At 43.9% G+C, this 15,557-nt stretch overlaps 1 protein-coding gene and 1 long non-coding RNA gene across 2 annotated transcripts in view; one reads left to right on the top strand and one right to left on the bottom strand.

The window, feature by feature from the left end:
- Positions 1-1,196: 1,196 nt before the first annotated feature.
- LOC106557696 lies at positions 1,197-6,549 on the bottom strand. Its single transcript, XR_005377643.1, has 3 exons — positions 6,414-6,549; positions 5,597-6,076; positions 1,197-1,927 (listed from the first exon to the last, which is right to left on the bottom strand). It is a non-coding gene; the product is annotated as an uncharacterized LOC106557696 (long non-coding RNA).
- A 224-nt stretch (positions 6,550-6,773) lies between these two features.
- Positions 6,774-15,557, top strand: part of CDS2 (CDP-diacylglycerol synthase 2) — a 61,987-nt gene continuing 53,203 nt past the window's right edge. The window contains 1 exon segment of the mRNA XM_038571680.1: positions 6,774-6,959. Coding sequence (XP_038427608.1) covers positions 6,903-6,959 — 57 coding nt within the window. The 5' untranslated portion in view covers positions 6,774-6,902.

The following is a 15,557-nucleotide window of genomic DNA, read 5'->3' as shown; positions in this document are numbered from 1 at the left end:
ACATTTTAATATCAAAACATAATAGTTTTATCCATCTTTATTTTCCTTTCTTAGTTCTCTTGGAGTCTCCATTCCTTTGCAAAATGTGGAATCTGTTCATTCCAAGGAGGAACATTTGCTTCACTAATAATAAATGTATATTTGGCTACTCTATTTCTTGGTTTTTTGCTTACATAATTACATTTTGGTTTAATGCTAGATCTAAGTGTAATCAACTTGAAGACATTTTAAATGGTGATTAAACTCCACCCATATGGTACCCACATTGCACATGGTCAGTTGAAATGAGGATATATGAAGGGCAATGACTGTTGTAGAAGGCCCTCTTAGGTAGTAGGATTTTACCAGAAAAGCTAGCTGTCTGGAGAGTGGAAGAAAGAGTATTCTGGGCTGAAAGAATAATATGTTGAAAAAGGACAGCATGTTTAGAAGATGTGCAGATAGTACTTCATTTTAGAATTCGAAGATATTTTTTATGGGTAATTTCCCTCAGTTTTATTGAGATATAATTGACATATAATAGAACTCAAAGATTGATATGTCTGGAACACATTGGTAAAAGGGGTACTGGTGCAAGGTGAGGTTGCAAAGGGAAGTAGGAGAGCTTGTAGGACTTTGCAAGTGTGAGAGAAAATTATCAGAAGATCTTTGACATGATCTAATTTGTGTTTTAAAAGGATCACTTTAACATCTGGTAAAGGTGCTATTCCAGTCAGTGAGAAAAACAATGTATTAAGTGAATTATCAAAATTGATTAAATGTTTAGGAAATAATAAAGGTATAGACTCTTCCTAATAACTGTTCACCAAAATAAATTCCAGATAGATTAAAGAATTAAAACTCAAATAAATAAATTCAAAATTCAAATCCATACTGGCTCAGTCAATAGAGCATGTGACTCTTGACCTTGGGGTTGGTCCCTATGTTGAATGTAGAGTTTATTTATAAATAAAATCTTAAAATTTTTTTTCAAATAAATATAAACCCAATATAATGTGTGAAAGTCTTTTGGTAAATATCCATGAGATCTTGCTATGGGCTTCTAAACATAAAAGGAAAGCCTCCATAAAACTAAGGAATGACTACATACGTTTTATTTTATTTATTTATTTTTACTACATATTTTTTTTTAATTTATTTATTTACGATAGTCACAGAGAGAGAGAGAGGCAGAGACACACAGGCAGAGGGAGAAGCAGGCTCCATGCACCGGGAGCCCGATGTGGGACTCGATCCCGGGTCTCCAGGATCACGCCCTGGGCCAAAGGCAGGCACCAAACCACTGTGCCACCCAGGGATCCCCACTACATATGTTTTAAAACTCAGTATGGCTAAGAGCATTGTGTTGGTTAGTACAGTTTAAGTTTCATGACAGAGAAGCTAAGTCAAACTGATCAAGAAAAAAGAGGACTTTATGCATCAAACAAAAGCCAGAAGTAGCTAGCTTGCAGTGTCCAAAGCTCAGTCTTAGTAAGTATATGAACAAAATGGTTAGCCACATTAATATACAAAAGTAAGTTAATGGGAGACAGAATTTTAATCTACCAAATTAATGAAAATTGTGTCAACATTCATTGTTAGAAAAAAAAAAAAACATTCACTGTTAGGAAGAAATCAAGGAAGGGGACACTTTCATGCATTGAAGATTACAGTATAAATTGTAATTTTTCTGGTGGGAATTTGGTAATGTGTATGAAGCCTTCAAATTTTATTTATTCTTTGACACACAAATTCAACCTCTAGGATATTTTCTTAAATAAGTAATTAGAGATACTTACCAAGATGAAGCACGTTTAAGAATATTTCTTATAGGGGGGGATCTGTGTGGCTCAGTCAGTTAAGCATCCAACTCTTGATCTCCGTTCAGGTGTTGATCTCAGGGTTGTGAGTTCAAGCTCTGTGTTGGACTCCACGCTGGGCCTAGAGCCTACTCACAAACAAACAAACAAAAGAATGTTTCTTGTAGAATTATTAAAAATTCCTCTGAAATTGGAAATAACCCTGAGGTCTAACAAAATATTGGTAAATTATGTTAAATCTATAACATGGAATACTAAACAGCCTTTCAAATACCATTCTTAGGGCAGCCCGGGTGGCTCAGCGGTTTAGCGCCGCCTTCAGCCCAGGGCCTGATCCAGGAGACCGGAGACGGAGCCCCATGTCAGGCTCCCTGCATGGAGCCTGCTTCTCCATCTACCTGTGCCTCTTTCTCTCTCTGTCTCTCATGAATAAAAAAACAAATACCATTCTTAAAGGGCACTGAATGATAAACAGAAAAGTCAGGTTATGAAATGTTATAAATAGTAGTATTCCAATTTTCTAAAATTGTTATACTAGGTGCAAGTGCATGGAAAATAGAAGGAAAATGCAATAATGTAAATAGTAATTAATTACCTGTGGCTGATACTACCATGAATGATTTTAATGTTTTCCATTATGCTTTTCTGCATTTTCCAAATTTTCTTCGTGGGACATGTATTGATCAGAAAATGTTAATGAGGTACACCTGGGTGGCTTCTGCCTTTGGCTCAAGTGGAGATCTCCCCCGCACCCGCACCCGGATTGAGTCCCGCCTCACACTCCTTGTGGGGAGCTTGCTTCTCCCTCTGCCTATGTCTCTGTCTCTCTCTGTCTCTTGTGAGAGACATTTATTTATTTAATTTATTTAATTTATTAAATTTATTAAATTTAATTAATTTATTTTATTTATTTAATTTCTTTTATTTATTTATTCACAAGAGACAGAGAGAGGCAGAGACATAGGCAGAGGGAGGAGAAGCAGGCTCCATGCAGGGAGCCTGATGCAGGGATCACACCCTGAGCCAAAGGCAGATGCTCAACTGCTGAGCCACCCAGGCGTCCCAAAATAAAATCTTTTAAAAAAAGAAAATGTTAATGAATGTTTGGAGAGAAAATGCCGTAAACTATTTTATATGATTTCTGGCAACTTTCCTTATAAGGTGGTATCTGTTAGAGTGATTTTTTTTTTTTTCTTTTTATGATAGTCACAGAGAGAGAGAGGCAGAGACATAGGCAGAGGGAGAAGCAGGCTCCATGCACCGGGAGCCCGACGTGGCATTCGATCCCAGGTCTCCAGGATCGCACCCTGGGCCAAAGGCAGGCGCTAAACCGCGGCGCCACCCAGGGATCCATGTTAGAGTGATTCTTAAGTCTAGCTGCCCATTAGAAACACCTGGGGATGAGCCGGTGGGTGGCTTAGTCAGTTAAGTATCTGCCTTTGGCTCAGGTCATGATATCAGAGTCCTAGAATCCAGTCCTGTGTCGAGCTCCCTGCTCAGTGGGAAGTGTGCTTCTTTCTCTTCCTATGCTCTCCCCTATTAGTGCTCTGTCTCTTCAATAAATAAAATTTTAAAAAGAAAAAAAAAGAGAAACACCCAAGAAGATTAACAGCAAAAAAGCCTATTTTCTCTAGGCTCCATCTCTAGAAATTCTTATTTAGTTGGTCCATTACTATCTTTTAGAAACTCCCCAGATAATTCTGATAAATAATCAAGACTGAGTAGTACTGTTTCATGTGGGATCATGTGGGATCAATAGATGAATATTTGCTTAAAGCCACCTGCGCCCCTACATAGACTATTGGTTTGAAAAAATGAGACCTAGAGTTTTGCCGACATCTAGACTCTAGTTTAGATGGACTAATGATTGAGTACGTCTGTAAGTTTGTGGGAGGGCAGGATTTGCATTTTTGAAGCTTTAAGAAGTTTGACAATTCTGCAGAGCACACTCTCAATTCCATTTTGTATGTTGCCTCATTAAATTGAGGAAGTTTAGTTATCTGAGAACATCTGTCAAAGTAAATACTGAAAGGGCAATGTTGAAGGGCAAGATAAAAAGCAGATAGTCTGTTTATGTTTACTGACAATTTTTAAAAAAGATTTTATTTATTTATTGGAGAGAGCATGAGCACAAGAGCAGGGCCAGAGAAGCAGACTCCCCACTGAGCAGGGAGCCTGTTGTGGGGTTAGATCCCAGGACGCTGGGATCATGACCTGAGCTAAAGGAAGATGCTTAACGGAATGAGCCTTCCAGGCACACCTATTTATTGACAATTTTTATTTTTTTATATTTTTATTTTTATTTATTTTTATTTATTTATGATAGTCACACACAGAGAGAGAGAGAGAGAGAGAGAGGCAGAGACACAGGCAGAGGGAGAAGCAGGCTCCATGCACCGGGAGCCCGACGTGGGATTCGATTCCAGGTCTCCAGGATTGCGCCCTGGGCCAAAGGCAGGCGCCAAAACGCTGCGCCACCCAGGGATCCCGACAATTTTTAAAAGAAGTTGCTGTTTAAGGAATTGTTTATTGACAATTCTTCCCAGCTAAGAGATGAAAAACACTATTCAGGGAACTGAAGGATTTTCTTGTTGTTTGTACTAATACAGTTTTCAAATGTTTTTATTATAAAATAATTTTTATTATAGAATAATAATTACAACAATAGCTTTCCACTTATACTGAACTCACAGCCCAAACATTCTGGGGGACTTGAGAATTTCTTGCTAGTTATATCAAGTAATCAAAATAACGTCTAAAAATAATGGGAACTAATCAAGGAATGTAATGAAAAGAAGTCATTGTAAACAAGATAAGCCACAAGCCTGAAAGAAATGACGCTACATGAAGGAGCTAATATGAGGGCTAGAAGGGAAAACTCAGGGATAGAGGAGCAGGTGTAAGGTAATGTAAAGGATCAAAATTTTTCTTCAGGGTGGAGATGGGGGAGATCCTTACTTTTAATTTCTTTCTATAGTATATATATATCTACAGTATATATATATATATATATAGAGAGAGAGAGAGAGAGAGAGAGAACCTAATGCTTGCCTAAAGGTCTATTAGTATGACTTTCAGTGGTCTGAATACCTGCTCCTTGGTTCTCTACAGCACTTTAGATATGTACTTGGTTTAAGCTCAGTTAGCCTGGAAGGGCTTAGAGCAATGGCTGAGAAATTTGTTCAGGCCAAATTGTAGGGGTTTATCTACCCTAGTAATCATACCGTACACTCTGAAACTGATTGCTATGCACTGCTCTTCAGCCTCCTTTATATTAGGCTGGGTTTGAAAGTCAACAGCTGAGCTGGAAGGACTGATGCAATGCTTACTCAGTTGTACCTTTCATAATTACGTACCCTAACCGTGAGGATCTGGATACTAACACCTCTATGTCAGAGGATGACCTTTGTGGCTTTCTCTGTGTTGACATCCTTCTACATCTCTTAGGTAATAAACCTTGCTTCATTTACTCAAGAGGTGTCTGATCTTTAGATGAAGAAGCAATCACTGACATTGGTCATATGATGGTCACACAGTCCTCAACAGATTAAAAGAGCTTTAAAATGACCACTACTATGTTATTTATTTTTTATAAATAACATTGAAGCAAAAGACAAAATAAAATACAAAAGCAAAGCTTTCTAAAAATTATGGCCTGGAAGGAGCGGTCTGTTTGTTCTCCCACAAAAAGCCCGCCAAGATTTTGTGCAATGCTGTGGGTAGGAAACCAAGCACACCCCATACCTAGTCTACTGTCACTGTGAAGTACTGTTACAGAAACTTGGGGCTATACTTACAGAAATCAAGAAAATAGAATGCCTTTCTCAGAATTCTCACTACTTTATCCAGAAGCCACGGCTAAGGACAAAATCGCTGACATGAAATCGCCACTCCTACGTGTGCGCGTTTCTCTGGGTTCAGTGACGGTATGCTTACAGGAAGGGACCCCATCTCATGCTTGTTTCACACCCCTCGTAAAGCAGAGAATAAGAACCGCTGAAGGCGATGTTTGAACGAGGCAATATGGACAATGATTGTCGTGGGCTTTGGTAACTAACAGATCTGTGTTCTAATTCCTAGCGGGCAATGTCTTTGTAGTTACGAGACCTTGGTCGATCCTTTTCCTTTAGGAGAATCTTTAAATCCATTCAAGTACTAAGGATATGTCCGGTACACAGGGGGATCCCCTGTGAACGAGGCAGCCGGCATTCCTGTCCAAGAAAAGCTCTTTCAGCAGTCCAGGAGGCAGAAGTTTGAAAAACCGCGGAAGATCTTATCTGTAAAATAAACACCGTGTCTACTTCTCTCTTTATGAGATGAGGCGACTACTTAGCTCAGAGGCTAGCCTATCTAACACTCCGGAATTGCTAGAGACAGATTGGCAAAGCCAAAGCCAAGCCGACTGAAGTTTGGGCTTCGCTTCCTTATCACGTGAGTCTCTCCTCCTACACAGCGCGGCTCCCTCGGCTTTTCCACTCGAGGACCTAACGAGTGTCTCTCTGTACACGTGAGGGACGAGCCGCGGCCACGGAGGACCCCAAGCCGAGAGCAGCAAGCACCCAGCAGGGGAGAGCTCGGAGGATGCCGCCCCGCCCCCCGGGGCACCCGATTTACCTCTAGGACCCCGAGTGCCTGCGCCCCCAGTCCGCTGTCAGCCCGGCGCTCCCATTGGCTCGTCTGCTTCGGGAACGCCCGCCTCCTCGCGCAGCTGGCCCAATGCACGCCTCAGCGCGCCGCTCTGCTCCGCCTCCCGCGGCCCCGCCTCCCCGACGGATTCGCGTCATTGGTGGGTCGCTGGAGCCGCGGTGGCGGCGGTGCGCGTGCGCGCTCGCTCCGGGGTCCTGCTCCCTGGAGGGGAGAGCTGGCCGGTGCGGAGCGGGCCGACTGTGCTCCGCCCGGGTGAAAGGGCGGCGGCGGCGGCGGCGGCGGCGCTGGGCGGGGCCGAGCTCCACCGCCCGCGGCCCGGCTGCGGTGGGTCCTGCGAGCCGCTCGCGCGGGGCGGGGCAGGGCGGCCGAGCGGAGTCCGCGCGCGCCCGCGCTGAGCTGCACGCTCCGGCGGCTGCGCTGCTCCCCTGCAGCGACGTCGCGCCGGGGTCCCCAAGCATGACCGAGCTGAGGCAGAGGGCGGCCCGCGAGCCGGACGCGCCGCCGGAGGACAAGGTAGCGGCGGCGGCGGGGTTGGCGCCCCCGGATGTTGGCGGGTGGCGCGCGCGGAGCGCACGCTCGCTCTCTGACCCTTTGTCGGCCCGGGGCCTGGGCAGCGCCGCGGGTCTCTGGGTGAGCGCCCCGGCGGAGCGCGCGGGAGGGGGCGGCGGCCGGGACCGCGGCTGCGGGCTCTGCTTCGGGTGGCATCCCTCGGGCGCGGGAGGCAGCGCGCGGCGCCCGGCCTCGCAGGGTTGGCGGGGGTCCCCTGCCCGTCTGCCACCTCGCCCAGGCCTTCCTGGGGTGGAGGCAGCGGGACCCCGCAAAGCCTGGACTGGCAGGAGCCTCCTCTGAGCCTGCCTAGAGCTCTCTGCTCCCCCTTGGGAATATTTGGGCGGGGAGGCGGCGATTCAGAGAAGGCCGTTGGAATTTGCCTCTAAGGAGATTTAAATTCTTTCTTGAAAGTTCAATCTTTTCGCTTTAAAATAAGCAGATTTCTTGACTCACGTCCGCAGGTGTTGGAAGGGTTACTCCCAGGATGGGTTTCCTGCCTCGAGTGTGGGCATTGATGGAGCAGAGCAGGAGGGTAAATCAGAGGCCATCTTGGCGGGGACGCCGCTGGGGGGGGGGGGGGGGGGAGGAGACACCTTTCGTTGAAGTGAAGGGTTTGTGCAGGGGAGTTGGGGACGGCGGAGAGCGGCTCTGTGGACGTCGAGCGACAGCAGGAGGGTTGGGACTTGGCTTCAGGAGCCGTGTGTTGGGTAAGCTGAGCGGGCAGTGATGCGAAGGATGGATTGAGGGAGCCTGGACGGAATGGAAGACGCTGGTTAACTCGAGGGTTGCCAGCGGGTGGCCTGCACATGTGTTCTTTGGTTCATGCTGTTTTATTTTTTTCTTAAAATTTTTATTTATTTATTCATGAGAGACAGAGAGGGGCAGAGACCTAGGCGGAGGGAGAAGCCTGATGCGGGACTCGATCCCAGGACCCCAGGATCAGGCCCCGGGCTAAAATTAGACGCTCAACCACTGAGCCACCCAGGCATCCCTCGCATGCTATTTTAAAAACCAGAAGGTTTCTCCTAACAGCCTGAATTTCAGGTCAATGTGCATAATTGGAGGACCTGCCATCATAGTCCCGCCTGATTAACACGGGGCTGGGAGCTGAGGAACGGCTGTTGCCACCAATCCCTGTTGTCCGACACTGGGCCTCACAGCACCCACTTACGGATGCAGCTTGGAGGTTTTGATAACTGGAGGAAAGGGACATTAGGGAAACACCAGGAAGGGAGAAAGCACAAATTTTGGGGACAGGGTGTCAACAGAGTAGTTATACTAGGAGGCATGTTTTGGGGGAAGGATAATAGGGTGTTAAACAAGTTTTTTTGTTGCTGCTATTAATAGTGGATCTTTCAAGGAGAACTCTTCGTATTAATTTTTAGAATACATTTTGGAGAAAATTTAGGGTTTCAGCGCAAGTTTAGGAGTCATTTGTAGAGAAAGGTACTTTGAACTCTCTTAGCTTCCCATTAAATATCCTGGTTGGGCCTAAAAGAACTCTGCCCTACCCTGCATATACATGTTGGTGCGTGTTTAGAGATTTTAAAAATATTTTATTTATTCATGAGAGACAGAGACATAGGCAGAGGGAGAAGCAGGCTCCCCGCTGTGAGCCTGATGGGGGGCCCCCTGTGAATCTGCTAAGGGGGGGATATGGGACCCCTGGATCACAACCTAAGCCAAAGGCAGACGGTCAACCACTGAGCCACCCACCCAGGTGCCCCTTAGATATTTAGAGATTGCGTAGCCTTGTTTGAGACTTAATGTTAAGGAACTTTGGAGACAAAAGAAGGCATGGTAGCTAGTGGGATATATTTTTTTTGAAAAGCTGTTTGTCATAGACATACTTAGTGGTGAAAACAAAACCACCACCACCCCCCCCCCCCGCCCCCATGGGATTATGAGGTGAAAAGTTTTTACCCTTCCCACTCAACTCCTTGGATCCATCTCCCAGAGAAAAAGTGCCATTTGAGTCTTAATTACTTTCATATTCCGTGTTTTAGGTAGGGAGACCATGAGGAGCTGTCCAGCTGAAGGTACCTTAAATGTTTGCAACTGCATTTAAACCACTTATACAATGACAGAGTGACTGGGGTTGTGAGCTCTACTAAGTGCTTGTTCCCTAAAACACAGCGGCTACTGCATTCGGTTAAAAGCCTGATTGATGTAGTCCATTAGCCCACAACAAGGCAGTCAGCTCCTCACCCTGTCACTCAGTATTTCTGAACTACCGTGTATGGCATTTTTAATAATAAAGATACATTTTAAGAACTGTGAAATGCTTTATGTGCCTTTGATGAATGTATAGAGTCTTTAAAAATGTTTACTCTGTTTCATAGTTTAAAAAACCTATCTCCATGATTCTTGTTTTGCTGATGTTCTTGTGTTAAAACTTAAGGAAATTGGGATAAAACAAGGATATCTCTTTAAAGAAATGAATCGTGAGGGATGCCTGGGTGGCTCAGCTGTTGAGCATCCGCCTTCGGCTTAGGTCGTGATCCTGGAGTCTCCAAATTGAGTCCCACATTGGGCTTCCTGCATGGAGCCTGCTTCTCCCTCTGGCTAGGTCTCTGCCCCTCTCCGTGTTTCTCATGAATAAATAAATAAAATCTTAAAAAAAAAAAATGAATCGTGAAATGAGAACTTTCTTCTTTCATAGAAAAATTCAGAAAATATTATCAGGTCAGTTCATTAGAAGAACTGGAACAAACTTGAAGGATTCTTTAAAATGTTCCATTTGCTTAATGGTTGTGGCAAAATTGTTTTGTAAATAAGCAGACAATCATTAGTTTCAAAATAGTCTGGAGAATGTGTTTATTAGAAGTCAGAAGGTATTTTGTTATATTTAGCATCCTAGAATGGAATTTTCAAAGCCAATTGCTAATAAAGGAAATGTTTTCCTCTGGGAACCGTGCTTATAATTTTAAAGTCCCAAAGCACAGTATTGTTGCCAAATTTAAGAAGCTTGGAATTTAAGCTTTGAGAATGATCCTCCTTCTGCCCAACCATGTTTTTCCAATGGAGGTTAGGACAGAAAAGGATGAAACATGGGCCAAAAGATCGGCATCTTAAAATTTATGTCTGGGTTGGCATTTCAGGAGACTGTTTTGGAGGTTACAGTGAAGGCTCTGCTGTATTTAGGTGCTGGAGTGCTACTTAAATTAGAGCTCTGCTCGTCTCAAGGCTTCCTTTGTAGATAGATAGACCAGCCTGGGAAGGAAATAATGACATTGTTTAGAAAGAGGAGTTTAAATTTTAACAGGGGAAAAAAAAATTTTTTTAACTGGAGGTGGTCGTTAGGTGCAGGGACTGTGCCACTTACCAGCTGTGTAACTTTGAGCAAGGCACTTGTATAAAAGCCTCCGTTTGTCTATCCCTAAAATGGAGGTGATAGGATAGCATGTGTTTCAGAGGATACTCCTGTGGTTTAAATTAATATGAATGTTAAATAGGGCAGAAGCCATCACATTGTGATGGTGTATTAGCTAAGACTGTTTCTGGCTGAAATAAAGTTTTTTTTTTTTTTTTTAAGATTTATTTATTTATGATAGACATAGAGAGAGGCAGAGACACAGGAGGAGGGAGAAGCAGGCTCCATGCCGGGACCCCGACGCGGGACTCGATCCCAGGACTCCAGGATTGTGCCCTGGGCCAAAGGCAGGCGCTAAACTGCTGAGCCACCCAGGGATCCCAAGCCACCTAGGGTTCTTATAGAAAAAAATCACATTCACCTTCTCTCTCTCTCTTTTTTTTTTTTTTTTTAAGATTTATTTATTCATGAGAGACAGAGGCAGAGACATAGGCAGAGGGAGAAGCAGGCTCCCTGCTGTAAGCCTGATGCAGGACTCGACCCCAGGAGCATGCCCTGAGCCGAAGGCAGACACCCAACCACTGAGCCACCCAAGTGCCCCTCACCTTCCACTCTTGTAAGAGGATTAAATCACCAAGTTATGAATGTTTGGAATAGTCTTTCCCTATTCATCACTTTTTAAGGAAAGTGTTATAGACAGGGCTTGCACTCTGTGATGTATGTTTTCAGGCCAAATTTTTTAGTGTTCCAAAACACAGATAGAAGTAGCATTGCCATACACAATTATCTTCCCTTTATTGCACTGGTGATAATCTATTTTAGGATAGTGGTGAATAATTAAAAATGTTTTTCTGATTTTTAAGAGTAAATTACTGAAATAATGAAATCTTAGTTTAAGAGCTATAAAACTACAGATATAGGAGAAATGCTCTATTTCAACTCTTTTGTTTTTATATTGAGAAATACTTCAGGTATCGAAAAATTAGTAAACCTTGGCTATGGTTCTTAAATAGGGAGAGAAATTACAAGATTTTCTACATAATCCACCATTTTAAGTTTCTTATTTATGTTGATCATGGTGTATAATTTTATTTTAGTTTTTTAAAGTGTATAATTTTATAAACTCTCATTTTGTGACTACTTAAAATTAGGCTTTTTTATTCATTAGGTTTTTTAAAAAGCTAATTTTGGGGGTGCCTGGCTGGTTCACTTGGTAGAGCATGTAACTCTTGATTTTGGGATTATAAATTTGAGCCCCATGTTGGGTGTAGAGATTACTTAAAAATAAAATATTTTTTTAAAAACTGATTTGGTTTGAGATGTTTTGTGTTTGTACACATTTGTGATATTTCATTGGAAGAATTTGTATCTTTTAAAAATGTTAAATTGTTCTCATTGGTTATTAGAACTAGAAGGGTCTTAGAGGTCATTATTTGATAGAGGAGGATACCATATCCCAGAGAGTTTCTTTGCTCAAGGTCACACAGCTCCTTGGAGGGAGATACGGGTCATAGGGTATGAAGGTTTCCTAACTATTTTTTTTCTCATTATGTTGCATAATGCTGCCTGCAAAGGTACAGAATTAATTTACAGACTTTAAAAGCATGCCCACATATCACCTATTTTTCTTATGTGGCTACAAAAATCAGAAAAATAGCAAAGGTGTTCAAAATTTGTGTGCACATGTATATGTGCAAGTTGTCAGTAAATGTGGAGATTCTGAGGGGAAAAAAATTGGCAGAAAAAGCTGATTAGGTCCAATTTTCCCAGGTACTGGTGGTTTATGTATTTTGGAGTCTCCATCCCTGAGGGCCACCATTCGAGTATCCTTGAAAGAAAGTCCCAGTGTGGTGTGGGCTCCTCACACTGAGCTGCGTATGAGGTTGCTTTCCGGATGACTTTTAATATCAGAATTGTTTGTTCCAGCAGTAATCAGTCACTCAGTATTCAGCATACCTTCTCCTTAGAACCTTCACTGAATCCTGTGTCTGCTGTATACAGTCCCTTTAGCTCTGAAGAAGGGCTGGTGTCTGTGTTCATAAGAAAATGTTCAGGATTTTATACCAGTTTTGGCTTCAAATATTCCATTCTTTCTCCATTGATTTGAAGAAATAGAACTAAATGCACAAAAATGAATCTTGTAACTAATTTCATGTTGCAAAAGGATGCAAATAATTATCCTTTAAAGTATTTGAAAGAGGGATGTGTGAGTGGCCCGTGGTTGAGCGTCTGCCTTAGCTCAGGGCATGACCCTGGGGTTCCGGGATTGAGTCCTGTATCGGGCTCCCCACATGGAGCCTGCTTCTCCCTCTGCCTATGTCTCTGCCTCTGTCTCTCTGTATCTGTCATGAATAAATAAATAAAGTCTAAAAAAATAAAGTGTTTGAAAGAATGTGAACATCAATACAGTACCACCTCCCATCCCTTATCTGTAGAGGATTTGTTCCAAGACCCCAGTGGATGCCTGCAACTGCAGATCACTACTGAATCCTAGCTGTACTGTGTTTTTTTTTCCTATACATACATAAACCTGGGACGCCTGGGTGGCTCAGCGGTTAAGCATCTGCGTTGGCTCAGGGGGTGATCCTGGAGTTCTGGGATCAAGTCCCACATCGGGCTCCCTGCATGGAGCCTGCTTCTGCCTCTGCCTATATCTCAGCCTCTCTATCTGTGTCTCTCATAAATAAATAAATAAAATCTTTAAAATACATAAACCTATGAAAAAGCTTAATTTGTACATTAGCACAGTAAGAGATTAACAATATTAAAATAGAATAATTGCAACCATATCCTATAATAAAAGTTATGTGAGTGTGTTCTCTCTCTCAAAATATTGTTCTGTACTCACCCTTCTTGTGATGTGAGATGGTGAAATGCTTATGTGATGAGATGATGTGAGGTCAATTACATAGGCACTGTGACCTTTTGAGGATATCTCAGGAGGATCACCTGCTTCCAGACCCTGATTGACCTTGAAAAGCAAAACTGCTGCTAAGAGGACTCTTGTGTTTCTGATCTGTGCATTCTTCTTCTGTTCTCAGATCTATACCAGTGGAGTATATTAAACTTGTTTGCATTTCTAGTAGGCTTGCAGAGTAACTCTCCTGCACACGGTTTCTTATTTCCTGTGCTGTGACAGCCTCCCCGACTTTCCTGACTGGTGCTGGAGGCTACTGGGCATGAGAAAGCAGAGACTTTCATGTGCTATACTGCTTCTGATTTGTGAAAGAGACATAGAGACCCTGACTCTTGATTAGTGTTTTTGCCAGAGTCTTCTTGGAAAAATACCAAGTTGCTCTTGGTGTTGGGCAGAGTTCTTGCCTTACAAGCCTGGTGGCAGGGTGGTGCAGTGCCAGCAATGGTAGGCTGGTTCCATTAGGCAGCTTGCCGGTCCAGTCCCCAATCTTTGTTCTCATGCTCTTTGCCCCAACAGTAGGGATGGCATAGGGCCTACCAAGTTGAGTGACCTTTTCAAGAAAGTTAAACTTTATTGTGTCATTTTGACTAGGCAGTGCATGGTTCAGAATTTGAAAGGTGCAAAGTGTATGCTGTGAATTACCCCTTCCCTCCTCCCCAGTGCTCCACAGAGGCAGCCTCTTGAGCCAAGTTGCAGTGCTCATGAGTGCCTCTTGTTGCTGCAGGACCTGATATGTCCTTCCAAAGTTAGACATCTATTGTTACCTTTTGGCAGCAAGTCATTTGTATTAGGGTCTTGCAGGGCCAGCCTAGGGCTCCTCTGTGATGACTCTGCTGTGTTTTAATTTTTTTATTCATTTATGATAGTCACAGAGAGAGAGAGAGAGGCAGAGACACAGGCAGAGGGAGAAGCAGGCTCCATGCACTGGGAGCCGGACGTGGGATTCGATCCCGAGTCTCCAGGATCACGCCCTGGGCCAAAGGCAGGCGCTAAACCGCTGCACCACCCAGGGATCCCTCTGCTGTGTTTTTGAAAGAGCTGTTGAGATGTGGGATTTTCTTTTCTTTCTTTTTTTTTTTTTAAGATTTTATTTATTTATTCATGAGAGACAGAGAGAGAGAGAGAGAGAGGCACAGACACAGGCAGAGGAAGAAGCAGGCTCCATGCAGGGAGCCCGACGTGGGGCTCAATCTTGGGTCTCCAGGATCACGCCCTGAGCTGAAGGCAGCGCTAAACCGCTGAGCCACCCGGGCTGCCCAAGATGTGGGGTTTTCTGGCAATAGTCTTTGCTCCTGGGTCCCTGACATTGAGGGGATTTCTGTCATGGACTCCAGATTCTTTTTTTTTTTTTTTTTTTAAAGATTTTATTTATTTATTCATAGAGATGCGGAGAGAGAGAGGCAGAGACAGAGGCAGAGGGAGAAGCAGGCTCCATGCAGAGAGCCTGATGTGGGACTCAATCCAGGGTCTCCAGGATCACGCCCTGGGCTGCAGGCGGCGCTAAACCGCTGCGCCACCAGGGCTGCCCGACTCCAGATTCTTTAGTGGGCGATTCTCAGAGCCTCCTCCCCACAATCTGTGTCCTGCTAGTCCTGGTGGTTTCATGACATCCAGGACATTCCTTGGTGCATATCCCTCAATCAGTGACTATCTCAAATCTGACTTCTCTTGCTCTAGACATTGACCCTCCTGTCATTTGTCCAGTGATATTTTTCAATGTGTTTTCCTGTCCCTTGAATTTCCTGTAAACTAGTACATAAAACGGACATCTTGTTCAGGCTCAGGTATGATTTTTGGACAAGACTGCTCCATTGGTTGTATTGTGTACTTCCATCAGGAGATACATGATATCTGGCTGTCTGATGGTAGCATTGATGGTTATGGTCTCATTCTATCAATTCCCTGGGGAGTTGAATATATTAATATTGTATCACTCTTTTTCCATTTGTTCAATAAGGAAACACTTCTAGGGGCACCAGGGTGGATCAGAGGTTGAATATCTGTCTTTGGCTCAGGTTAGTGATCCCAGGGTCCTGGGATCGAGTCCCGTACCAGGTTCCCTGCAGGGAGTCTGCTTCTCCCTCTGCCTAGGTCTCTGCCTCCCTGTGTTTCTCATGAATAAATAATAAAATCTTTTTTTTATTTTTAAAAGATTTTATTTATTCATGAGACAGAGAAAGACACACACACACACACACACACACACACACACAGGCAGGAGAAGCAGGCTCCATGCAGGGAGCCCGACGTGGGACTCGATCCCAGGTCTCCAGGATCATGCCCCGGGCTGAAGGCAGCGCTAAACCGCTGAGCCACCCGGGCTGCCCCTAAA

The sequence above is a fragment of the Canis lupus genome, chromosome 24 (genome assembly GCF_011100685.1).
Source record: "Canis lupus familiaris isolate Mischka breed German Shepherd chromosome 24, alternate assembly UU_Cfam_GSD_1.0, whole genome shotgun sequence".
Lineage (NCBI taxonomy): Eukaryota > Metazoa > Chordata > Mammalia > Carnivora > Canidae > Canis > Canis lupus.
The sequence above is the reverse complement of the archived record's forward strand: the minus strand, read 5'-3'. Positions and strand labels throughout refer to the sequence as shown.